This window comes from Urtica dioica, chromosome 4, assembly GCF_054948205.1.
Source record: "Urtica dioica subsp. dioica isolate 48M chromosome 4, U.dioica_male_clone48M_v1_H2, whole genome shotgun sequence".
Lineage (NCBI taxonomy): Eukaryota > Viridiplantae > Streptophyta > Magnoliopsida > Rosales > Urticaceae > Urtica > Urtica dioica.
The window spans coordinates 3,679,829-3,706,699 of NC_142759.1; the positions used below are offsets into that span (position 1 = coordinate 3,679,829).

The window sequence follows — 26,871 nt, forward strand, 5'->3', positions numbered from 1 at the left end:
ATTGCTAGACGGACTAAAATGTTCAAAATCAAATGTTCAAATAATTGAATGCGCAATAGAGATTTAAAAAAAAATGAAGACTAGAATAACTAAATGACAAGTTCATGAAAAGCTTAACAGTCTTTATTTAACTAATTCTCATTTACAAAATAAAGTTTGTGGCAACTACAGAAATCATCAGACAAGACAAAAACAAGTCCACCGGGGAAACAACGAATGGTCGGAAAGTAAATTTAGAATATAATCTATGTTTGTTGTAATCCACTTCAAATAAAATACATCTTATATCTTATATACATGGAGTAATGGATTAATCTATGTTTGACAAAGTGGCCATATCTATGTTAACATCTCAAAAATAACCATGTTACTAAGTTTAGTATACACATTCTTAGAATATTTTAGATACATAAGATAGATTGTAAAAACAAAAACAAAAAAGACAATGTGGAATTTTTGTCTTAAACCCCATAACCAACCTAATTGTCATTCTGACAATCTGACCGTTAAGTGAGAGATCAAATTAGACTCGCCCTTTGACTAACTTAACTGGTAGTTGGAGAGTTAAAGAGAGAAAAAGAATTTCATTTCTGATTATAAAAAAATGGAAACTAAATCCACCTTCCAGTCTTTAGTCTTGATTATGTATTAGACCTTCTGTTCAAACAGAAAAAAAACAAAAAAAAACCCTTCAAAACAATAAAATGGTTGCGGTCTCAATAATCTCACTAGTTGCTCAAATAAAATGTTTCCAAGTTTTATTTAATATTATTGTTTTGGTGCAATGGGGAGACTCAAATTCCCAACCATTTCATTCAACAGAAGAAACCATGAGAACAACAATAATCACTATCCAAATCTCTTGAAGAAACCCGAAGCAACATCAACAACAAGAACAACGACGATCTTTCGCTTCTTACGCCGGCTCATATACAAAAGTAAACATTCATATACATACATATATATTACGATATTTTTTAAACCCATTTAAATACATACAACTAATGTGTAATTGTGGCAGACAAGATCGATGGGGGTTCAAGGAGTGAAGCTGAAGAGAAAGTCTACTCTTGGTTATATGCATTGGCTCAGTCGCACAGAGATATGGTTTTTGAGTATGTTGGATCCACTGAAAGAGGTAATTAATCAACTTAGCTACTTAGTGTTGTTTTTATTTTCTTTTTATGAGTATAATAATGAATTAGGTTGTATAGGATTAAGCTTCACTGAAGCTGATAAGAGATTGAAGGAGAGTGGACCAAATGTGCCTTTGGACTATTCATTCCCAAGCTGGTGGAATCTTCTATGGAGTGCTTTCTTTCACCCTTTCAACATCATTCTCATCGTCTTGTCAGCGATCTCGTATTTCACCAGCGATAGCCCTAACGGCTGTATAATGCTTGCTCTCGTCTTCATCAGCGTCTCCCTCAGATTCTACCAGGTTTTTTTTTTTCTAATTTTTATTTTGCTTATGTTGTGGTTCATTAGTTATGTGTGTATATATATAATAATAATAATTAATGTGTTATTTTCTGATCATCTCAGGAATTCAGCAGTTCGAAAGCAGCGATGAAACTGTCGGAGTTTCTTCGGTGTCCGGTGAAAGTGCAGAGATGCGCAGGCCGCGTTGTGCAGACCGAATTGGTGGTTCAGATCGATCAGAGAGACGTCGTTCCGGGGGATATTGTCCTCTTCGAGCCCGGAGACCTTTTCCCCGGAGACGTGAGATTGTTGTCCTCAAAACACCTTGTTGTAAGGTAATAATCAGCAATTATAATTGCCTTTTCAATCTTGGGTTCGATTTCACTCTGAACCTGGCAATATATCAATGATATATCGTCGATGTGGGAATTTCTCTTTTGCCTTCTTCCTTTCATTCCTAACTAACATTCGCTATGTTTGTTTGTTCCTAACATTCCTTACTAACGTACAGTGGCATATCAATATTTGAGTAAAATCCTCCTATGGTCCCATATATATATGGTAGCTATATAGGATATATTTTATACAGTTTATAAAATCCACTAGTAATAATCTATATATATATATATACACACACACACACACACATACGAATTATGATATGGATTATCACTTTTCTAACTGATTGGGGACACAACAATTGGAGACACTGAGGTAGTCGTATCGGAAACTCGGAACTTTGTGTTGGAAATTAGTAGTTAGTTAAATCTACTAGGTAGCGCATTTCTGGCTGAAAATTGGGATGTTTATCTCGGGAGAGAATAAGTATGAAACTATCTTTGTATTTTCCGAAATTGGTAGTATTGAACTACTTGGGTTTTTATCACGTTTCTCTTCCCTCCTCGCTTCTATAGGCTAAGTAGTTGATCTGACTAGGTATTATTTTCTTATCACAGTATTACCTTAGGTTCCTAACAATTTGATGGCGGTTTTCTTGCTCGAGCAGTCAGGCCTCGTTGACCGGAGAGTCTCTGACGACCGAGAAAACGGCCAACGTGACGGAGGATCGTCGCACCCCGTTGCTAGACTTGAAGAACATCTGCTTCATGGTAGGTCTCAAGATAGTCAAACTCATCGAGGCTTGTCTTCATCGACGACGATGTGATCTTTTTAAATAACTTTTTTCGTCCTTTCTGTCAGGGCACGAATGTGATATCGGGCAGCGGAACCGGGCTGGTGGTGTCGACCGGAGCCAAGACTTACATGAGCACGGTGTTCTCGACGATCGGAGAAAAGAAACCGCCAGACAACTTCGAGAGAGGAGTTCGGAGGATCTCTTTCGTCCTCATTGCGGTCATGCTCGTTGTAGTGACCGTCATAGTCGTGACTGCCTACACGTCCTCTCGCAGCCTCAGCGAAAGCGTTCTCTTCGGGATCTCGGTCGCGAGCGCTCTCACTCCTCAGATGCTTCCCTTGATTGTGAACTCGAGTCTCGCCAAAGGAGCGCTTTCTATGGCGAAAGACAGGTGTATAGTCAAGAGCGCAACCGCTATCAGAGACATGGGGTCTATGTAAGCGTTTTCGCTACATTTTTTGTAACAAAATTGAAATTATATTACTCTTATAAGTTATACTTACAAATTACATGGAAAAAAAAACTATAACTTATTTCAAACTCTCTAAATTTAAAATTTGAACTTTTACCGCAAATTAAATTATATTTGACTTTTGGCCCCGTTAAATTTTTGTTTCTTGCTCCGCCCATGTATGTAAACGTTTTTTTTTTTTTTGTCTTTCGGTATTTATGCGAAGGAATACTAAAAAAATAAATGTGAATCGTTTGATAACGTTACCAAACAAGGCCTAATAAATGTGTTTGTTTCGGTTTTTTCTTCTTGTAGGGACATCCTATGCATCGACAAGACCGGAACACTAACGATGAACCAAGCCATAATGGTGGACCATATCGACGGTTGGGGTTTGACGAAGGAAAAAGTGTTGCGCTTTGCGTTCCTCAACTCGTACTTCCAAACGGACCAGAAGTATCCGCTGGACGACGCGATTTCGGCGCACGTCTACACGAGCGGGTTCCGGTTTCAGCCCTCCAAGTGGACCAAGATCGACGAGATTCCTTTCGACTTCATACGAAGAAGAGTGTCGGTCGTCTTGGAAACGGATTCGGAAGCAGACGTGGATGTCCGAGACCGGTTCATGGTACGAAAGACTCATTCGACTATAAGTAATAGTAAATTTAAAATTACTATCGTTTATCAATGAATTTTAAAGGTTCTTATCAGATAACTAAAGGAGCGCTAGAGGAAATCATGAGGGTTTGCTCATTCATCGAGAACGTTGATGGGGGCGAGGCTACCGCAATCTCCACCGACGACTATCAGAGGATATTGACTGTGAGCGAGGAGATAAGCAACGAAGGGTTGAGAGTTATCGGAGTTGCCACAAAGAGACTTGATTCGGTACGAAAACAGCCAAATGAAGAGAGCTACGAGAAGTTAGAATCGGGGATGGTTTTCCTGGGGCTGATAACATTCTACGACCCACCGAAGGACTCGGCGAAGCAGGCTCTGTGGAGGCTGGCCGAGAAAGGAGTGAGAGCGAAGGTGCTCACGGGCGACACGCTATCGCTGGCGATCAAGGTCTGCAAGGAAGTCGGGATTAGGACAACCCACGCGGTGACCGGGCCCGAGCTCGAGCTCATCCTCGACCAGGACACGTTCCATGAGACGGTCCGGAGAGCGACGGTGCTGGCGCGGCTCACGCCGACCCAGAAGCTCCGAGTGGTCCGGTCCCTCCAGAAATCCGGCGGCCACGTCGTGGGGTTCCTCGGGGACGGAGTCAACGACGCTCTTGCCCTTGACGCGGCCGACGTCGGAATCTCCGTCGACTCGGGCGCGTCCGTGGCCAAAGACTTCTCCGACATAATCTTGCTCGAGAAGGACCTAAACGTCCTCGTGGCGGGCGTGGAGCACGGCCGGCTCACGTTCGGGAACACCATGAAGTACCTGAAGATGTCGGTGATCGCCAACCTCGGCAGCGTCGTGTCTCTCCTCATAGCCAGCCTCGTCCTCAGCAACGAGCCGTTGACCCCGAAGCAGCTTCTCACGCAGAATTTCCTGTACAGCGTGGGTCAGATCGCGATCCCGTGGGACACCATGGAAGAGGAGTCCATGAAGGTCCCGCAGAGGTGGTCCGAGAAAGGGCTTCCCATGTTCATCCTGTGGAACGGGCCGGTCTGCACGCTCTGTGACGTGGCGACCCTCGCTTTCTTGTGGCTCTACTACAAGGCTCGTGGGGCCGCGGAGGACATCGAGTTCTTCCGATCTGCTTGGTTCGTCGAGGGCCTTCTGATGCAGACCCTGATCATACACCTTATCAGAACGGAGAAGATTCCGTTCGTCCAAGAGTGCGCATCGTGGCCCGTCGTCTTTTCCACCGTGGCGATCTCCTCCGTCGGGATCGCGATTCCCTTCACGCCGATCGGCCGGGTTTTGGGGTTCGTGTCTCTGCCGTTATCGTACTTTGGGTTCCTAGTGGTGCTTCTCATGGGATACTTCTTTGTTGGCCAGCTGGTCAAAAGGGCTTACATTTTTGTTTACAATAGATGGCTTTAGCAAATACAAACAATTCTTTTTGTTTACCCTCTCCTCTATGTATATTCACAGCATTTGTAGAGATACTCCCCAATTTACAAACATTATTGGATTAGACCTTTCTAATTTACAAACAATAAGACTGTGATTGAAAAATGTTTTTTTTTTTTTTTTTTACATTATTGGATGTAAGACAAGGTACACGCTAGTCCTAATAACAATATCAAACTGTTAAAGTTCTGGTTTTTAGCCGAATTACCTGCATTGATATCATTCATATCACTGCATGTGGAGAGGCAAAAATCATAAGAGATAGAGAGACTTCAGGTCATTTACTTACCCAATTGAAGAAAATTGTTTCTGATGTTCCATTCGAAGTCCCAGTGTCTTCGGTCATTCTTAAGCGTCCAATAAGACCATCCAAACGAAGCCTTGTTGTAAACCTCCAACTGTGCTCTCCCAAAGGCTTGATATTCCGACTGAGAAGCGCTCGCCACGTTCCACTCATTGACCCACTCTCCTGAATCAACACCTTGTTAGGACTAGCTTGTGAAAAGAAAGGAAAAACAACAGCGAGGAGATTGGTATCTGATACCAATTGGCATATTTCTATTGATGGAAACATAAAGAAAGTACATTTGAAAGGCCAGTGCTCTCGCTAAGGAATCTCTTCCCTCTACTAATCTCTTGTGCACTAATCCATCTTATTATAGTATAGTGTAACTTGCTTCAAAGTATTTTTTTTACTCTCAAGTGATTTTTTATTCACCCCAACTTATCCACTCATTACCTAAAGTCCCAACACATCAACTCTTTCAAAAGCATCGTACTTTTTCAGTTATCATACCGATAAAAACAAGTGGGCCGTTGGCGGTGTTCAGGGCTTGCAACTGAGCTTCCCTGCTCTTGTATATGAATTCTATATTCTCCGCGGAACTCAAGTCAACAAAGAACGCTTCGAAGAGATTGTAATAGTGAAGATCGACCACTAAATTGTGCGACCCGATGTTCGCCTGATAAAGCTCCAACGGATCCGCGTTGCCGATTCTTTGGCATATTATTACGTAGGCCGACTCAGAGTGATTCCGAACAATTTGATATCCTTGCCTGTAATACGACACTAACATGTCGAATGGAACCGTGGCTGCGGACGGTTCGTTCAAGAGCTCGATTCCGAGCAAGGAAGGGTGTCTGGCGTACCTGGAACCGAAGGGTAATATTGCCATTAGAGTTTATTAGTAAGTCGAATCAACTAAACGTTAACGAGTCGAAAAAAAAAAGAGAGTATTTTTACATAGTAGAAACATTCGAAAACATACCTGGAGGCTAGAAAATCTATAACATGCAATGTTTGCGAGATATAATCCGGTGCGGGCCAGTTCGTTGAACCATCTCTGCTCGAACTGTGTTCATATCCGTTTTGAGAGCCGGGAGCGGCGTGGAGATCAATTATGCATCTTATGTTATGGAATCTAAATCATTTACGAAGAGGTCGAATTAGTACTTTCATTTATTTGATAAAAGAACTGTCCAGTAAACTAATACAAACGGATATATTAAGTTGCTTGGATTAGAATCGAAGGCAAAAGGAAGCCCTACTGTGCCCATGTGAATGCATTATCGAGAGCCTCCAAACTTCCGCCGATATATGGAGCCGGAGGATCGGGATCGTACGCGATCCACCACCCGACAGGAATCCTCACCGTGTTGATTCCGTACTTCGACAGATAGTTGAAATCGTCTGCCCCGATGAAACTGTTCCGATGTCTCTGTTGTTCATTGAAAAAAACATTCATGAAACAAATAGATGACGTGAGGTTTTTTTAAAAAAAAAATTAAAAAAACATGTAATCACCTTAAGAACTCGTTTGGCCTCTGTGGGTCCGTAACCGTTTGCAAGCTGATAATCTCCGTGCAAGTTATTCGAAACGACTATAATTTGAAACGTGGCCGCGTTATTATCCCATGGCGGCTGCCCCGGAAAGTCTGCCGTAAGCTCACCACCTATTGTGGCCTAATCGAACAAAGCACAAGCTATCATTGGCAAACTCCTTTTTATGAGTATATTTTGCAAGATGATATGGTCTGTTCGTAAATAAATATATTTAAAAAAAAAAATAGGCCACCGGAGAGATTAATTAGAACATTTGGAATCCATTGATGAGCGATAAGAAAGTACAAGATAATCGTGTATCGAGAGACCTGAAACTAATTCATTCCTCTCAAATCATTCTATCATATACCTTTATCGACTGATGCTTATACTATTTCTCACCCTAAACATCTAATTAATTATACTATTGCCGAGAATCTCATCAATTTGTCAAAAAACCGAATTCGTGAATAATCATATCCATTGTGTTGGGTCCTACTAGAATGCTCAAAATGTGTAGAGAAAGGCATCTTTGGTTTTATAAATTTTTAATCCTTTGGATCTACTTACAAAGGAAAAAAAATAGAGATTCATCAACCTCAACTCACTTGCAGATAGGCTCCAGCGCTTGTCTTCAAGTGAACTCTGTCATTATTCCTCTCAATTTGAAATGTCTCAGTCGTCGAAGGCGAGTTTGCGGTAGCGGAAACCAAGCAACCTAGACCGCCACATGTCAAAAATTGTCCTTGAGAAGTGCGCAGCTGAAACTGCGACTCGGAAATTCTCCATAACTACACAAAAAAGAAACATGTTATACAAAATTCTCGAAACTTTGCTTCTTCGATCCTTCGATAAAACTATCTATAACTAAAACTATAGCCGTAGTATTTCAGACTGGTTTATCACCGTAACTGCTTCACCCGCAGTGTTTATGGCAAATATTCAGAGCCAGTGTATAAGGACTCAAGTCTTGAGATGCATATTATTATACTGTACAACCAAAGCTTATAGTGGTTTCTCATTTAGAATGACACAAAAACTTAGCAGATCTCGTATTTCAGGCTAATTTGTGTACTACAAAAGTTGGTCAATTTTAGACAATTTCAGAATCATATTTGATAAAAATAGAAAGAAAATCGCAAGCAGCAAACAATTTGGTGAGATTTTTTTTTCGGACCCTGAAGGTCTCCCATGAAGAAGCAACGCCTCTGTCAACGGTAACATTCCAACCTCCTCCATTATCAGCTGACACGTATTTCTGAGACACCACAGACTTGAATTGGACTTCACTTCCGTCCTAAATTTTCGATTTTTCTCAACTGGGTCAGTGCAAAAAAGTCCCACATCTTAAAAAAATCAAAACTTTAAATGAATGAGCAAACAAAAGACAAGAAAGAAAGCATTTACAAGCATGTCTCCATTGGGAATTCCATCAAACAACGAAGGCTTAATCCAACCTTCAATGACAAGCCAACCTCCCAAATTCACTCCTCTTACTTTGGACCCGCCATGTAATCCCTCAACTGTTATTCAAAGCTCGAATTAAAAAAAACGCCTTTTTTCAACCTTTAAACAATTTATTTTTTTTCAGTTCAATTTCAACAACCAAAAAAAGGTATCGGCTTTTTATTACCTGAGAATGCTCTGTAGACGATGAGGCAATAAGAGATCGAAAATGAAAAAGCCCATTTGCTAAAACCAACTTCCATGACTGTAATAAATAATGCATCGCTGAAGCAAGACAAGATATAGGAAGAGGAATTCAAAACCGAAACGGGAAAATCTGAGTTGTGGTGATTCCTTCCTTACCACTAAATTAATTCCAAATTCAAGTTCGTAAAAGAGGCACAAAAGATCTTTTTTGGGGATTGCACTTTTGGGGTTTGATTATATATGCGCTTTTTGGAACCTTTGTCATCAACATAGTCACGACAAAACAAAATCCACTTAAATGAGTAACGGAGGAAGAAAAGAACAAAGCTTTAGTATGCACATGAATCATGAATGAATAAGTGTAAGTCTAACCAAAGAACTTCACTTCTACACATGTAAACGTGGGTTAAGACAATCGAAGTTCTCTACCCTTCTATAACTATTTGACATGTCATAAGCTATAAACCGGAATTCTGTTCCGATTGTAACCGGAACATAATTTTCTGGTGAATTGAATAGTTCGGTATACTACTCCGGTTTTTCTTTTTCTTTTAATATTTTTATCAAGTAAACAAAACTTAATTTGAACTTTTTTACGACAGCATCGGAATAGACTATTTTGTTCCGTTTACGACCGAAATTTCAATCCAAACTTCGATAAAAAAAAAAAAAAAAAAAATATATATATATATATATATATATATATATATATTAAAAAAAGAAAAGAAAAGAAAAAGAGAGAGAGAGAGATTTCAATCCAAACAGAGCAGATTTATTGTTCCGGCCAATTTGTTAACGTTTATAAGCGTGGATTGGGGTGGAGAGTTGAAAATTTAATTGAAGAGGACGTGTAAAAAATAAAAATTATCCGAACTATCTCGTTATAACAACTTTTCTAAAATGATCTCACTTAGTATTTTTATTTTGACAATATTTTATTTTTACATTGCTATGTTGTTATAGTCTTATTTGACTTTTTGACAAATTTATTTGAGTTTTTTTTTAGTCGTTTAATTTAAAATAACGACAAATTTATATAAAAATTTAAAATATCGAGTATCTATAAAATATTTGAAAATTTAAAATATTAAGTAAATTATCATCTTCAAGGTAAATCATTTATAATTTTTTCAAAAAGAACTAATCATTGTTCACTCTCCTGTGAATTCGGGTTCTCTATAGTTATATAGGATAATAATTAGTTAGTAATTTATAGATGACTAAATCAATCCCATCGTCCATGTAACTTAAATTTAAAGAGGCTGTTCAACATTTATGTAGTCAACTTTTCAACCGTTTTGTTTCCTTTACATTTTTTTAAACACGGACCTAGATCGAAGTGAATCTGACACTAAGTACTAATGATTGTTCAACATGTGCCAACTTCCAGTAAATGGAAGATAATATATCACATTACATAACGAGCACTTACAGAGTTCTTTCAATATCTATGGTTGATGGAGAGAACCAAACAACCGCGGTCCGATGATCATGAAAAAAATGATTTCTTTAGCTTGCATAGTTAAAAACCTAACAGGAAGTCCAAACATGGAAAATGGATAACGACTATTCCGTCTTCAAACAAAGATAGTATACCAATCCAAAAAAACAAAACAACGTACCATAAATAAAACTAAAAAAGACAATAATGAAATCAGAAAACGACCTAAGAAAGATAACATCGCGCAAAAAATGGTAGCACACAACGGCTTTGACCAGCACAGAGACGAAGATCCACAAGATCCAGAACCACTGCAGACAAGTGAGACTCCGAGTCCTGACGCAACGCCGTCTCCGACCTTATAGTTTCATCAAAATTGTCCTCGTTCCCCACGTTCCACAACTGCGTCTCGCTCTGCCACACCACCGTCGACACTGGACGTCGAACCAATTCCGTAGGCACAATGAGATCGAACACCAAACACGGCTGCCCTCGTTGAAGCACCTTTGCTCGTTGTAGTTTTCGGTTCAGAAAATCTCGGCCTCGATGAGTTCGCCTCTGCCTCCAGCACTGGCGGCGAAAAGGGCGGAGAACATCCCGATGAAATGACCGGAGGAAGGCAATCGGCGGTGTTAGAATCTTGGAGACTCCATTTGAGAAAGAGAGGTTATGGAGAGCGAGAGTCAAAGATTGAAGAAAATGATATTTTTGGAAAGTTTAATAGTATGAGCTAATTCCCTAAATAAATTAAGGGTCCATTAGGTATATATTCATATTTATAGTTTCATATTGCTATATAGCAAACGTTTCGTAAATTTTATCTAAATAGTCACGTCCATGTATTTACACGCGTAAATTGACGTAAATACCCCAAATTTTATTTCAATGAAAGGGCAAACCACGGCCACGTCATGTTTGTGACTATTTACTTAAGATTTATGAAACGTTTGCTATATAACAATTTTAAACGTTTTAATTGGCTAATTACCTAATTTTTTGATAAATTAATAATTTGGCTAACATTTTAATTTCCCATCTAAAAGAAGTTACGTACTAACAAATCTCTTTTTTTCCTAGGGTTTCTGCTGCCCATAATATATTTGACCATTATAAGAAATAAATGCACTACAAGAATAAAATACATTTCTATATTATATACAATTTATATGACTATTTTATTATTCCCCTCCTTATATGATCTTATTCGAATCAATTATCAAATGTTATAGTTGTATATTAAGAATTTATTTGATCCTATATCAAACAAATCTGAAGCCTGATATTATAATATCATAAAACTCTCAAATCTCAATACATATATAGCAAACAAATGTGAGCATCTCGATCAGTTGTAATTAATTAATTTTCCAAACAATCAACTATACATTCACGGACTGTGCCACTGTTTATAGGTTGTCATTTTTTAGAATTGCAAATCTTCTTAATTAATCGGATTACGTATTTTTTAAGGAATCTAATTAAGTTTTATTATATAATACATATATCCTATCGATAAAGTATCATTGACAAACATTTTCTCAATGACCTTGTGATCTATTTTAACATCATAAATAAATTATGATTCATAACATAGCAAGGTTGTGCATTATCATTGAGAAAGGCAAGATCTCCCAAGCCACATGTTCTCCCAAACCAAATGGGGAAATATTCATTAAAATCGTTACCTTTAACCCTTCTCACTTACTCTGATAAAGAATGTTGTACTATTCCAGGCAGTAACAAGCTACAAAAAATATAAATGATTTCTCTAATTCATGCTTATTTTATGATATCAATTCTCAGGTATTAATACTCTGTTTACAATAAAATAAACATGTAATAAAAGAGGCGATAGTTTATAATTTAGGCTTTTGACTAAGTCCATCTCTCCAACTGATTATTATTAAGCTCAAAATCACTCCCACGAATATCATTCTCCATGACCATATTTCAGCTTCTCCTTTTGCAAGGAAATATTCATGTTCTCCCAAATTAGCTGGGAAATATTCATCAAAGTCGTTACCTTAGCCCTTCTCACTTACTCTGATAAAGGAGGTTATGCTATTCGAGGGAGTACCAGCTTCAAGAAGAATAAACGATTTCTCTAATTCACTTTGTTTACAATAAAATAGACATGTATTCCTTAAAAAAAAAAAAATAGACATGTAATAAAAGAGGCGTTAGTGTGGAATTTGGGCTTTTGACTGAGCCTATCTCTCCAACTGATTATTGTTAAACTCAAGATACTCCCACGTATCACACTCGATGACCGTATTTCAGCTTCTCCCGTTGCAAGGAAATTAATGGCCATCATGGCAAGCTTTGGTGCAGGCCGATTCATTAATTAAGCTTCCTAACCAAAACTTTGTTCTTCAAAAGCCGACGACGAATTGGGTTTTCGCAACTTCGAAAGTGGTCGTTTGTGTTATATGAAAAAACATTGGTAATCTATTTGGTAGTCCCGGGGGTTCTTCAACAATCGAATCAGTATATTTGTGTTTAATTTTTGGTAAATCAGGTTTATGTGTGCTAATATCATTGTATATATATATGAAGTTGGTTATTTGTGTTTATTTCGGTTTATTCGTATTAACTTTGGTTTATTTGTGACAAAATTAGCGATTCTATGTTTCCGGTCGGAAAATTGGTGGCTCGAGACGGATCGACGGTAAAGATCGGCGAAGAATTGCGCAAGTTGATTCGGCGTTGAAGATCACCGGTGAAGATCTCGTAATATTTTTTGGATAACTTTTTAATCTATTAATGGAATAGTTATTTATGGTAATGTTTTTCATTTATTTTATTTTATTTTTGTTAATTAATTTATATTCGGTAACCCTTCATTTTAAATGGAGATTATTTTTGTTTGTTTAAGTGGGTTGATGTGGTTTAAAAAAATTGTTATATTTCCCCCTTGACTTTTCAGGCTTTGTATATTAATGCATTATTAGCAAAGAAAACAAAACACACGTAGAAGTAGAAGGGGAGTTATATATACATTAACATAGAGGCGAGGGGATTTATATACCTAAGAATAGTCAATACTTATTAAGTATATACATTATACATTTGTATATGTAATATATATTATATATATATATATATACTGTCTAGTACTTAACTTTGTAATTACAAAAATATAAGAACAAGATGCCGTATTTTTGATGCAATGTTAATTAATTAATATTAATTATTACTAGACAATAGTTCACGCGGCGTTCAGCCGAATAAACAGAACTGTACTATATAATAGGCAAGTTGAGACAAAACGACAAATATATATTTTCATCCGTACACCCACTTGCTTTTTCGGTCGCATTATATATATAGAGGCCACTGTAACCCTAGAAGAAGAAGATTAAGAAGAATAAGGCACCAGAGAGAAAGAGAGATTATTTCAATATGGACTTATCAAATCAACCGGTGATCTTTCAGCAAGACCAACTTAATGATCACATGAATTATCGTGTAGAAGATCAGTACAGCAACAACACGTTGAAGATGATCGCAAATGATCTCAACGTTGATCACTACGGTCATGAAGCAGTGGTATTCCGATTCGAAAACGACAAAGGCAATAGAGATTCCGATCGGACGACAACAATCAGGCCGCGGCGCAGAGGGAAGAGAAGGAAAGAGAAGAGCGAAGAGGAAGTCGAGAATCAGCGGAGGATTCACATCGAAGTCGAACGAAATCGGAGGAAGCAAATCAACCACTTTCTCTCACTCATCCGATCCATCATGCCCTCTTCTTATGTCCAACGAGTACTATGATATCTCATCTTTTATTATTATTTTTTAATAAATTGATTGTTAGTATTATATAATCTTTTTGTTCATTTCATGTTTAGAAAGAAAAAAACAAACTATACAAATAGTTATTTGAAAAAAAATAATAATTAGCAAAATAGTCAACATTAAGTTCTCCAAATATTTTTTGCACGGTCATTAAAATATTGACCGCAATATATAAGTAATTTGTCATTGTAAAAAAAATTTAAGATACAATTAAAAGAATTGACACCTATTAATTACACATGTTCTAAATATATGTTATTTTTTCTTGTTTTAGCCAAATCTATTTTGCAAATTCCTTGATTTTGGTTTTCCATTTAGTTTGAACTCCCTTTTTTTAAATGTCAAATATGTATATATATTGCTGTATGAACACAAGTAAGATTTGTATGGTTAGAATTCGACACATAAATCCGACCTAAAATCAGAAATAAATTCGCAAAGAACAAAATTAGCACATACAAATTTATAGTGGTTCACTTTCAATGTGAAAGTTACGTCCAATTTACCGCTGCAAATTGTCACTAGAAACTCAAATCGGGAGAAAATGTGTTTACAACTTTCTTGCGCTGATCTACAAGGAACATCGACGCATATGGTATCTATAGGAAATACATCAGGGATACAAATAGGCTTGAAATTCTCAAAATACCATAAACTAATAAACCTTGCAATATAATTTTCCCCGACCCTCGGGAAGGGGGTTTATCACCCCCTTTCTAAACCCCACGTCGACTTAAGCGCAGTTCAATCCGCGAAAAAATTATCATAAGATTTTCAGTCGTCAGCTCGTCACCTCAACGCCGATTAGGCTCCACACCTATAGTTGGGTCGAAGCATTATATTTTTATGATTTTATTATTGTTAGGATTTGGTGACCCAAATTTCCATTCAAATGGGAATTCATAACACAGTATAGGACTTACTCCGTAAAATCTGCGTGTGTTTATTTTTCGTACTTTATTTTATTTTTTCCGCTTATTTCATATAGTATATATAGTTTTCATTAGGGAGACCAAGCACAGCATCAATTGTTGGAGAAGCGATCTAATTACATGAATAAACTTTTTAACCTTTAAGTGGTCCTAAATTTTCACGACTGCATATCATGGCCATCTTGTGCCAACTTTAGATATATTTTTAGCCGTTTATTTCATAACTTATGTTAAATATTTTTTACAAGGGAGATCAGGCATCAATTGTTGGAGGAGCGATAAATTACGTGAAGGAACTAGAGCAACACGTCCACTCACTCGAGACCCAAAAACTAGGGGCGATAATCGACAATAACAACCAACAATCATCGACAAAAGTCTGCTCCGATTTCTTCGTACACCCTCAATACTCAACAAACACGGCTGACGTGGAAGTCACGATGGTCGAGAGCCACGCAAGCATAAAAGTGATGCTGAAAAGGCGCCAAAAACAGCTGATGAAGATCGTGACGGGGCTGCAATTTCTTGGCCTTGTCGTTCTTCACTTGAACCTCACAACTCTTCATCATCACATGGTTCTATACTCTTTTAGCGTCAAGGTAACTAAAATGACAATTTATGATAATACGAGTAAATGGTTGTTTTACGAAAATAACTCTTTGTCTGCATGAATAATTAATAAGTGGTTTGTGGTGTGGTTGTGTGATTTTTTTAGGTTGAAGATGATTTTCAACTGACTTCGGTGAATGAGATTGCAGCTTCTGTGTATGAAATGGTGGTTCGGATTCAAGAAGAAAGCATGATATAAATACATGTATTTATCACAAAACTTTGAAATAATAATACCATTTGCATGAATGTGATCTTGGAAAATCTTGAAAACTCTCATATTATTATTTTCTCGTGTATTTATCCAGCCGAATCCATATTATAGTTCTTAAAAGAGTTATTGGTGATAAAAATACTCATATTTTCGATTTGATGCAGTTTAATACTCATTCTTTAAAAGTTATGGGAAAAATACTTAATATTACAATATCGTTCATCCGTTAATACATATCCGTTAAAAATGAATGGAAAGATACATATGTAAACCATTTAAATGAGCAAAATAAAAAAAATAACTTTTTTTTTATGATGTTCAAAAACAACAAATTAAAATAATATATCTCTCTTTCCTCACTCTATATTACACACACACACGCATATATATATATATATATATATATATATATATATATATATTTATGATTTGGTATTTTTTTTTGGCAAACTTCATGTTGATAGCATTTTATTTATAATTAATTTTTACTGTTTTAATGCTTTATAAAATAAATAATTTAAATTTAAAAAGTAAATAAAGTGTTTTTAACTCTTTATTTATTGTCATTTTAATTTATTTGTAATATATTTAAAATAACGAGTATTAAAGCCTTCTTTTTGTGTAAAATAAATATTAAAATAAACGAAGATGCAATGGAGGGAAAGAGGTTTCAGGCCAAAGAGATAGAAAATGAGTAATTTTTTTAATTTTTATAAATTTCAACATTATATGTTTTTAAACATAAGATTAAATAAATATTTTTTTTATTGAGGTATGTTTTTAAACTTTAACTATATTTGATTTCTTCTTCGTTTTTTTATTTTTTGTGTTTTATAGTTAAAAAATTAACTTTTAAACATGTATTAAAGTGTGTAATTTTTTTATTATATATTAAAACATAGTATGTATTAAATGTATAGATATTATTATCTCTAACTAATATAGTATTATTATACTAGTTTAAAATTTTAAATAAATATAAGGGATATAATATATTCTATAACATTATTTTTGTTCGATTTTTCATCGACACGTCGATGTTTCATGAAAAACGGTATTTGAAAACGAAAAATGAATGATCTTTTTTCACATGTTTTCCTTTCGAATTTTCGTCGGTATATCGATTTTTTGTAAATTAAGACTTAAAACGTTATTGAAAAGGGTATTTGAAACTTTGGTTTGAACTTTGAAATGACTATTTCTTATCATTCAAAAACTTTTAAATGCGTTCTATACTTCTATTTATTTTTTCTTATTTTTCAATTAAATTAATAGAATGTATTTTAAAAAAACATTCACGGAAAAAGAGAATGCAAAAGAAATATATTTTTGAAAAAACATCCCTAATAATTCCCTACGGAGGGAATAGGGCGAGAGAGTAAATAATTAGGGATTGTAGGGGCAATTCCAAACATAGCTTTCCCGCTCAAAACCCTGCCGAGGAGCAGAAAGAAAAATAAATAAAAATAAAATAAAATAAAATAACAATTGAGCCACATTTAAAAGCACTGTCTGTCTCTCTGCTGCACTACCCCACTTTCTTCACCGTCGTTCCTACTTCTCCGCTCTCTTCGCCTCCGAAGAAATCCATTCTCTCCATCGTCCGATTGGGGAAATAGAAAACCCTAAATTGTATGTCTTTCTTTTAACCCTTATTTCTTTCCCAGACTTTTTCTCTTTTCCTCGGGAATGTTTGTGTATGTTTGTTGACTCGTTTCCGTTTCATGATTGTAAATGTAATCAGGTTTTGTTTTGTTTTGTTTTTTTTTTTTTTCTTTTCGTTTGACTCATTTCTGTTTTTTTGCTAACTAAAATGGAGTTTGATCAAGCATATGACTGTGGTTTCAAGTTTAGGGCTTTGTTTGGTACTTGGCTTTATTGTCTTGAATGTTCGTTTGCTTTCGTTTCGTTACGTTCTACAAACCGCGATTTTTTTTGTTTTTTTGTTTTGTTTCTCCTTTTAATCTCGTTTAGGGTTTGAGATGGACGGTGAGATGAAGAACGAAGTGCCTGCAGATTCTCCGACCTCGGTGCTCGAGGATGAGGTGTGTTGAGTGTACAAAAGAATAAAGTTTTCATTTTTAGAGTTGATTGAAATAAATAGTTTTGGACATCTCATTGTATCTCAATTGTTGTCGTTTTGTTGAAAATCACTATGCATTTCTTATTAATGAAGGATATATGCACTGAGGAGATTGAGGTGAAATCGAAGGGCAATGGGAAGATTGATAGTTTACCGGAGAGTAATGAAAATGTCGGGGTTAAGTTGAAGGAAGAGGTTGTTATGGAGGCAGTAAATGGAGATTCGTTGCTCATATCTAAAGCTATGCTAGAGGAAGAAGAGAAATTACTTGAAGCTCGGGCAAAAGAAGAAGTGAAGAATGTAACAGAGGAGGCTCCGAACTTGAATGACTCGCAATTCAACAAGCTGGATGAGCTTTTAACACAAACCCAGCTTTTTTCGGCGTTCTTGCTCGAGAAAATGGACGACATCACGCGTGTATTGTTTCATATGCCATTCCATGATCTTTTTTTTTTTTTGCTCTCTGCAATTTATTTTATGTAGCTTTGAAGGTTCTAACATCGACCTCACTTCTAGAATGGAGCGGACGAGGATACAGAAACCACCGAGAAAAAAAAGGGAACCGGGCGTGGAAGAAAAAGAAAAGCTGCAACATACAACAACGTAAGAAAGTTGACACTTTTCTTAAGTTTCATTTTTGCGGATAGTGTGATGTGTTTGAAGTTGATTTCATTCAGATTATTATATATTTAGCACTGTCTATATATTTTCAGAAAAAGGCAAAGAGGGCGGTTGAAGCTATGCTTACAAGGACTCAAGAGGATGAGAAACAAGACGATGAGAACCTCACTGAAGAAGAAAGAACTGAGAAAGAACAAAGGGAGCTTGTTCCTGCATTGACCGGTGGGAAATTGAAGTCTTACCAACTGAAAGGAATAAAATGGTTAATCTCTTTATGGCAAAATGGGCTCAATGGAATCCTTGCCGATCAAATGGGACTTGGGAAGACAATTCAAACAATTGGTTTCCTTGCCCATTTAAAAGGAAAGGGCTTGGATGGCCCCTATTTAGTCATGGCACCACTTTCTACTCTTTCGAATTGGATCAACGAGTTTTCAAGGTACGTTGCAATATCATTGTGTGGAGAGTCTGGCTAATATATTTTTTTTCTTTCTTTCTTAAAATGTACTTTTCGATGCAGGTTTACCCCTTCTTTGAAGGCTATTATCTACCATGGTGACAAGAGCCAAAGAGCTGAGATCCGAAGGAAGCACATGCCTAAAACAATCGGTCCTAACTTTCCCATAATTGTTACTTCTTATGAGATTGCATTATCTGATGCCAAAAAGTTTTTGGCGCATTATAAGTGGAAATATGTTGTGGTTGATGAGGTGAGTGGTCTGCAATTGCAGGAAAAGCAATATTTTTTCTTCCTTTTATGACATGGCTTGAGATCATATTTTCTACTATTCTAAGTTCTAACTAAATTTGTTGTGATTTGAAGGGGCATAGGCTGAAAAATTCAGAGTGCAAGTTATTCAAAACAATGAAATTAGTGCCAATGGAGAATAAGCTCCTGCTAACAGGGACGCCTCTGCAGAATAATTTGGCAGAGCTGTGGTCGCTATTGAATTTTATATTGCCGGATATCTTCTCATCCCATCAAGAGTTCGAGTCATGGTGAGGCATACCTGGAGCCATTAGATACTTATATTGGCTTCTAAGTTTGAGTAGATTTTATGGCCAAGTGAAATTTGAGGTCATCTTTGTTTAATGCTTTCTGTCATTATTCACATTGCTGCTTGATGGCATCCATATTTTCAGGTTTGACCTGTCTGGAAAATGTAGCAGCGAAGACATAAAAGAAGAATTGGAAGAGAAGAGAAGGGCTCATGTACGCAAATTTTGAAGACGGGGATTCTCTTTTTCCATTTATTTTATGTGTTTATGTAAAATTGTAAAGACTGATCAATTGCAGGTGGTAGCCAAACTTCATGCTATATTGCGACCATTTATTCTTCGAAGATTGAAATCGGACGTTGAGCTGTCACTACCAAGAAAGAAGGAAATCATACTCTACGCAACCATGACAGAGCATCAAAAGAATTTCCAGGAACATCTCGTCAATAAGACATTGGCCAAACATTTAATACAAAATGCAGGAGATGGTATTTTGTCTTTTTTTGTTCTTCATTGAGTTGATAATCTATGTTGATAAATTTAGGATAATCAAATTTTCTCCACTGCATTAAATTATAGGTTGGAGACCTCGCGGAGTTAAATCCAGTCTTAATAATTTGATGATCCAATTGCGAAAGAATTGCAACCATCCCGATCTATTGGAGTCCACTTTTAACAACTCATGTACTACTTTAAACTTCTACTTTGTGTATAGTTGAAAAGATGCGCTGCAATTCTACTTAATCGACTTTGTTCCTGCTCTGGACAGGGGTTTACCCGCCTGTTGATCAGGTAGTTGAACAATGTGGAAAATTTCGGCTATTGGAACGATTACTGACACGCCTACATTCTAAAAATCACAAGGTGATCGGCATCAGACTGTTGCTATAATTATATTGTTGACATCGATGTTTTTATGCGAAAGTCCTGATTTGTTTTTTATTTTCTACTCAGGTTTTGATATTCTCTCAGTGGACTAAGATTTTGGACATAATGGATTACTATTTCAGCGAAAAAGGTCTTAATGTCTGCAGAATTGATGGAAGCGTGAGACTTGAAGAACGGAGGAAACAGGTAATTAGCCCTATTCAATTAGGATTTATATTGTGATGAATCCATGATAGTAAAGAACAGTAATCGATAGTATTATTGATAAATCCGGTTTGCTATTCCGATTACATTACTCTACACTACTAAGGAATCTAAAGCGATAAGTGACAAGTCCCTTAACTACTCTAGTGACCCACCAAAGGACTTCTTCATACTAAAACATAATTTAATAAAGGGTGAAGCGGCTATATAGCCAAATAGAACTTAAGCTTTTGCAAAATAGCCATAGTTTGTCAACTATAAGCAAACTAGCCAACTTAATCTAGGTTGGATTAAATTTAATCTCAACGAACTATAAAGACAGAATGTAAGGTTTATGATGGCTGGATTAAAATTAATCGAGGCAGGATTAAATTTAATGACAATCTGGAAATCCAACGGATCTGAAGTAGACCCGAAACATCTCCTTCTTCGGCGACGCGATTCTTGCGTCCTCGACGCTCGCGATGTTCCCGATCGCTCCGACGGCGGCGGCGAAACCGGATCGCTGCGGGAGAAGACTCGACGGAGACGGCGTCACCGGAGGCGGCGATGACGGAGACGGCGAGGGCGGCGAGATCGCGGAGAGGAGTGCTGGTACAGCCTGGGCTTGACGGAGCGGAGGTAGTTCGCCTGGTTAGGGATTCCGAGCCCTCCGCCGTAGGCCTGGTGAGACTGGAACTCGGCGAGAGTCCGCTTTCCGATGAGAGTGGTGGCGTGGGGGCTCTGGCGAGCAACGCAACGTGGTCCAGAAAGATGGCTATTTGAGAGATGGCTATTTTACCAAACAAATGAAACTATGGCTATTTTGCAAAAGCAATAGTTTGAGATTGGCTAGTTCATACCATTTTTCCTTTAATAAATAAAAACGAAAATTAATAAATGTTATACTAATTTATCATCCTTCTCAAAAGAAATATTATACCCATAACCTCTTTGATGTCGGTAGATGTGCTTACCGTTGACCTTACATCTCTTGTCATATATCTTCTTACTTTATAAGAACAAGGATCTCCTAGTCAGTTTTCTTAAATAATATATTTTCATATTGATGTTACAGCCGAAGCTGCTGTTCAAACCATACATTTGCTTGGTATATTAGTTTGTAGGAAAAAGAATGCTAGAAAATTATTCAATGAATTCCCTTACTCCGAAGTGGAGTAAGTTGCAACAAGAAAGCTTTGGTTCTGGTGGCTAAGTTATTCCTTTGTATATGTTAAACATGTACACATAAACAAGTCAGTTTTATATTTCATGGTTACATATAGTTTTTTTTTTTTCCATTGATAGCTATTTCTGTTTATTTCCCTGTATACAAATAGTTAAATTGTTGGATTATCTAATTTAAACCTATTTGGGAATATTTTGAACACTGATCCTTCTCAAGCAGTTGGTATATTTGTTCTTCCCTGAGATATGCTTTTTTAGCAAATATCAGCAGGTGGACAAACTACTAGAGTTGGTTGTATTCTTTTTTTCACAATCCATTTTGTTGTCTATGCAAACAGATAGATGAGTTCAATGATGTGAATAGCGACCTCAGAATCTTCCTTCTGAGCACCAGGGCTGGTGGGTTGGGCATCAACCTCACCGCTGCCGATACTTGTATACTCTACGACAGTGATTGGGTATTTTTTATCTGGATATCATTCATTATTTCTGTGCGCTGGAAATATAATTAGAATTTAACAACAACATAAATCACAGAATCCGCAAATGGACTTGCAAGCAATGGACAGATGCCATAGAATTGGTCAAACCAAACCCGTCCATGTTTACAGGCTCGCCACTGCCCAATCAGTAGAGGTAGAATTGACTATCTGTAACCGTCTTTGTTTTTTTTTTTTTATTCGAACATTTTTTCTTAAGATTATTATTATATTTTTTGTGTGGTTGCAGGGCCGTATGTTGAAGAGAGCTTATAGTAAGTTGAGGCTCGAGCATGTGGTGATTGGAAAAGGGCATTTCAAACTCGAGAAGACTGGTGCAGATACTTTAGAGGTTTTTTTTTTTTTTTACCTTTGTCTGTTCGTTTTCATATTTGCATATACTACGCTACAAACAGTCCCTGGGCTACTATGAGAGTGGCATACTGGTAATTGAACTACTTTTTGGAGCAATATTGTCATCAACCTATTGATTTGGTACTATTTTAGTCCTTTTTATTAATTTTTTTTAAGGACTATAATATAATTTAAGTTCATTACCTTTTTATTAATGGCACGAAACGATAGTAATATGATTATTTTGCTCCAGCAAATAGGTTTGGGATCAAAATGCCACTTTCATAATGCTAGTGGACTATTTGCGGAAAAATCATGGAACTGTTGTCGAATTACACTTTCACACTTGACTTGTCAGGAAGAGGAACTGATTGCACTTCTACGCGACGAAGAAGACGGAGAGGACAAACTGTTTCAGACTGATATCAGCGACGAAGATCTGATCAGAGTCATGGATCGTTCAGACCTCATAACAACGAGTCCTCCTTCTGAAACCACCACCGATATGTATCCGCTGAAAGGGCCGGGTTGGGAGGTCATTGTTCCGAGCACAAGTGGAGGCATGCTCTCGTCTCTCACTAGCTAAGTCTTCGTTACATATTTCCGAGCCTTTAAAAAAAATGATTTAATTTAAGTATCTTCGGGAGGGGTATTTTTGGATGGATTTTTATTTTTGGCGGAGTTTTCTTTGAGTGCAATCCCGTTAATTTAAATCAGCGTTTTTGGAGCTAATGAAAGCTGATGAAGGTAAAATAGATGGGCTTTGCTTTTTGCATTTTTATGTGCTCAAAGGAACGAGATTGTATTAATGGCGCCATGATATAGTGCCGTTAATTTTTTGTTGGAACATAAAGTTTTGTTCCGTACTAAGCTAAATCCCCAATGATGTAAATCCCAAATGGAGCTGTTATTATATTTGACCAAAATAGGTGTTTTTTGCAACTTGGTGCTATTATATTTAGTAAATAATGCATTTTTTATTTTCTCATTTACAATTAATATTAATAGGTAAATGACTAGTATAGTCTGACTCTGGCATATTTATCATGAGTAGTTATTTGTTGCTGCACCTTTTTAAATTATTATATTAATTGAGTAGTCTAAATGAACATTTTTTTCTCTTTTTTTTTTTCTGGTATTTGAAGAGAATGTGTTTCTAGAATTTTTATTCCATACAAGAATTAAAAAATGACCACAGCTCAAAAAATAAATGAGTGTTTAGTGGGGTCTACAACGCTGGTTTGCCAAAAGCTGTAAAAAGCTTAAGAGCTAGTCATGGATCGCTGTTAGGGTGTTTGATAGCAGTTTTTTTTTCTTAGGCCAAGCTGTCTGCGTGTTCTTAAAGATAGCGAGTGATACACGTACCGTCGAGACATATTTGTTTGTGCTACGTAAATTTTGCTCCATAATTTTGTCTTTATTGTACTTGTGTGGCTTGAAATGCTGTTGGTTATCGGTGGTATTGTATCGCAGAATCAGGAGAAAAGGTTAAAGATACATATAAGAGGGGTCATAAGCGGAATTCTTTTATTATGAGAAAGGCAAAAAGATAAACGTTACAAAAAAAATGTTTTTTTAATACATAAAAAAACTCTGAAATTTATGTTGATTGCATCGAAATCGGTAATTTGAAAAGAAAAAAAATACCATCGATTGGTGTCCCTATAAAACAATGATATTGATTAAACCGTCATCTAACGATCGCATTGTTTTTCCCATTTTCAAAATTATATATTTAAACGTGCAAAAGATTCATTATGTGTAAATGTGGCTAAACAAGGAAAGAATAATTTGAGTGGGTCGTAACTCGAGTGCTTAAACAACACCATCCGTGATGTTTTTGTTTGATTTTATGTCATTTTTTTCTTCTTTCCTTTTTAGGCTCTGCTTACAAACGACTGACAACACATATGATAACTGATTATCTGGTAATGATTTACAATGTCAGTGTAACTGTGTAACCATCCCAGCATTTGGGAAGATATATAGCACCATTATGATTTGTGATGATTAATATATGTAATGTGTACACTACACACATGTATATTATATTCTATAATTTGACAGTTAGTTAATCCGCAGAGAGAAAATGGAATATATTCATATATTTTCATCTTATTACAAACTTCTTGATTCTCGGGGATAATCATTCTTAAACTAATCTTAGGCAATCCCAAAAAAAGAAAAAGAAATCACGCAGAGTCTGGACTTGTCATATATATATATAGAAAAAGTAACATAACCAATATTACATTTTAAGAAGGAATGATTGAGCTCTGAGTCCTTCTGTGTTTCGAAATTGACAAAGATGAAGACGAAGACGAAGACGAAGAAGAAGGCCTCTTCATCGAACTACTTCTCAAATTCATAACCTGCCTGTAAATGCTCAAACCACCACTCCCACCTCGCTTCGCCACCACGTTCAAACTCACCTCCGATCTCTTATCTCCGTCGCCGTCGTCTTCGTCGCCGATGGCCACATCCGATCTGGTTCGGCTGCTCTCTCCTTCCTCCGCCTCCAACGGCGGAGATTCCTCCGCCGCGGCTGAGGCCGTACTCTCGTCGGCATTTTCGCAAACAATTGGCGCGCGACACAGAGGACAGTTCTTGTGAGACGCGAGCCACGTGTCGATGCACGCCACGTGGAAAGCGTGGTCGCACTTCGGCAGAACCCTAACGCTCTCGTCCTCCTCGAACTCCGAGAGGCACACGGAGCAATCGACGAACCCGGCGTCCTTGCCGTACTTCACGACGGCGATGGAGTCGATGACGTGGCGAGGGAGACCTACGGTGTTGATGTACCAGATCGGATGGTCCACAGTCATCGGACCGCGATCCTCGTCGACGAACATCGCGGCGTCGTCCGATTCGCCGCGCGCCTCGAACGGGGCGATCGGACGGCGGAGGCGGTTGCGAATTCGGCGGCGGTGAGAGAGGTACCGCTTGGCGATCATGATGACGATGCAGAGGAAGAAGAAGGCGGTGATTATCGACGCCGCGATTAGGATGCTTCTTCTGATCATGTCGGCGCCGTGGAATTCGTCGATCTTTTCGATCTTGGATATCTTGGAATCGTCGTCCTTGTCTCGTCTGGTTATCGCCAGACTAAGGAGTTTTCTGTGATCAAACTCCATGGCTTCTTTCTCATCTGATAACTTCAGACCACGAGCTTTCGGATTTTGTCTTTGTTTCGCTTTTTGAAGCCTCCTTTTTTGACTTTTTGGGAGCGTTATTCGTTAACTATTTGGGGCTGTTTTACAATTTAAAAACATTTGAGGGGTTTCATTGAAAAAAGAGGAATTCTTGTGTCGCTTTCGTAAGAGACTTTACAGGCATTGCATTTACTCGGTTGTTTCGTTTTATTATTTGGTTCAGTGCAAGTCAAGGGTCTCTTTGATTACGATTCATTTGTTTGCGCGTCTTAATTTTATTTTCTTATTTTTCTTCGGATTTCTTTTATTATGATTATTTATTGTAGCTGATACAGGCCACTGACTGGTTAGGTTTTTAATGCACAATCCAGCTATTTGGCAAAATAGCAAACATTTTCAGAAACTAGTCATAACTCATAAGTAGCATTAACTTAATATATAATGTAGTTTGTGGGTATCTCTAGCTAACAAACATGTATAATTTATTATGCTAGCAATGGAAAAATCTCAAGAAAATATATAATCAGTGTAATATTGAACTGACAATAGCACTAATAACAGTATTTGTAATTACTATTCGTGCTTAATGTTTGATGATAGTTCTTTAGTGAAGTCATTTATCATTTTCTCCTATCTGTAATAGTGTAGGGCTTAAGCAAAATTAAAAAATCAAGTATAGTAAGCCTAAATACTAGTTAAAGCTAAAGATTGTAAATTTTGAGGCCTAAACGATGGTATAATTGTCTTATGATCCGACTGGCCCTGAGTACTTGACAAATCGATTTATTTATTTTTATAGCAAGGTGTTTTTCTAGGGAAAATTAAACGCTCATACAGTTTATCTTCTTGGATTTCGCCCCTGTAATCTCCTTTATTCATATTCGCAATTCTTCTATTTTTTTTGTTTGTTTGCTATTGACTTGATCAATATCAATTTTGTTTCTCGATGTAAGTTGTACTTCATATACCTGTGTACCCTATGTTAATGAGATCAAACCCTTGAGAAACGCAATCACAAAATTAAATAGATCAGAGTTATCTACAGTTTGACAATTGACTCTGAATTAATACATCAGAGACGACATAATATTTTTTTTCTTTTAAGTCACAAACTAAAGATTAGTTTATAAACATATTAAAACAAAATGTGCGCGCGTGTGAAATTATATATCAATTTGATGCAAAAAAAAAAAAAAAAAAATGGTAACGGTTTGGTAGCCGTTTTTTGTACTTTATCGCAATTATAACATATTTAAATTTTTTTACTATGAAAATAACATGTTTTATGTTGTAAACGGTTATTTTTTTCTTAATATTTATAGCTTTTTAAAAAAAAATTGATCACTGTTTTAGGCTCTATTTAATATTATCTAC

General features: G+C 36.8%; 5 protein-coding genes across 9 annotated transcripts; 3 read left to right on the plus strand and 2 right to left on the minus strand.

Moving 5' to 3' along the window:
* Positions 1-721: 721 nt before the first annotated feature.
* LOC149399403 (uncharacterized) lies at positions 722-5,051 on the plus strand. Its single transcript, XM_089612316.1, has 8 exons — positions 722-938; positions 1,022-1,138; positions 1,215-1,441; positions 1,546-1,757; positions 2,429-2,531; positions 2,623-2,993; positions 3,324-3,636; positions 3,720-5,051. Exons 1-8 carry the CDS (start codon positions 785-787, stop codon positions 5,049-5,051), a joined length of 2,829 nt encoding a protein of 942 aa, XP_089468442.1. The 5' UTR covers positions 722-784.
* On the minus strand, positions 4,713-9,087 carry LOC149399404 (putative glucan 1,3-beta-glucosidase A). 5 transcript variants are annotated; one of them, XM_089612321.1, is made up of 12 exons: positions 8,929-9,085; positions 8,713-8,812; positions 8,537-8,614; positions 8,311-8,426; positions 8,081-8,200; positions 7,512-7,694; positions 6,886-7,044; positions 6,630-6,799; positions 6,350-6,502; positions 5,878-6,230; positions 5,371-5,550; positions 4,713-5,289 (listed from the first exon to the last, which is right to left on the minus strand). In XM_089612321.1, exons 3-12 carry the CDS (start codon positions 8,610-8,612, stop codon positions 5,210-5,212), a joined length of 1,590 nt encoding a protein of 529 aa, XP_089468447.1. In that variant the 5' UTR covers positions 8,613-8,614; positions 8,713-8,812; positions 8,929-9,085; the 3' UTR covers positions 4,713-5,209. The 5 variants fall into 5 exon arrangements, with proteins under 5 accessions (XP_089468447.1, XP_089468445.1, XP_089468446.1 ...); XM_089612319.1 differs by having other exon boundaries at positions 8,713-9,087; XM_089612320.1 differs by having other exon boundaries at positions 8,537-8,634; positions 8,713-9,087.
* A 4,269-nt stretch (positions 9,088-13,356) lies between these two features.
* On the plus strand, positions 13,357-15,641 carry LOC149399405 (transcription factor bHLH94-like). Its single transcript, XM_089611884.1, has 3 exons — positions 13,357-13,762; positions 14,976-15,326; positions 15,443-15,641. Exons 1-3 carry the CDS (start codon positions 13,400-13,402, stop codon positions 15,533-15,535), a joined length of 807 nt encoding a protein of 268 aa, XP_089468010.1. The 5' UTR covers positions 13,357-13,399; the 3' UTR covers positions 15,536-15,641.
* Positions 15,642-17,032: 1,391 nt separating this feature from the next.
* On the plus strand, positions 17,033-23,399 carry CHR1 (chromatin remodeling 1). Its single transcript, XM_089611882.1, has 16 exons — positions 17,033-17,182; positions 17,525-17,595; positions 17,727-18,050; positions 18,150-18,236; positions 18,347-18,693; positions 18,775-18,964; positions 19,078-19,253; positions 19,398-19,467; positions 19,552-19,741; positions 19,833-19,937; positions 20,023-20,117; positions 20,208-20,327; positions 21,851-21,970; positions 22,050-22,148; positions 22,242-22,343; positions 22,704-23,399. The coding sequence occupies exons 2-16, from the start codon at positions 17,533-17,535 to the stop codon at positions 22,929-22,931; spliced, it is 2,316 nt and encodes a 771-aa protein (XP_089468008.1). The 5' UTR covers positions 17,033-17,182; positions 17,525-17,532; the 3' UTR covers positions 22,932-23,399.
* A 1,017-nt stretch (positions 23,400-24,416) lies between these two features.
* On the minus strand, positions 24,417-25,566 carry LOC149399407 (uncharacterized). Its single transcript, XM_089613894.1, has one exon. The coding sequence runs from the start codon at positions 25,477-25,479 to the stop codon at positions 24,601-24,603; it is 879 nt and encodes a 292-aa protein (XP_089470020.1). The 5' UTR covers positions 25,480-25,566; the 3' UTR covers positions 24,417-24,600.
* Positions 25,567-26,871: the final 1,305 nt, after the last annotated feature.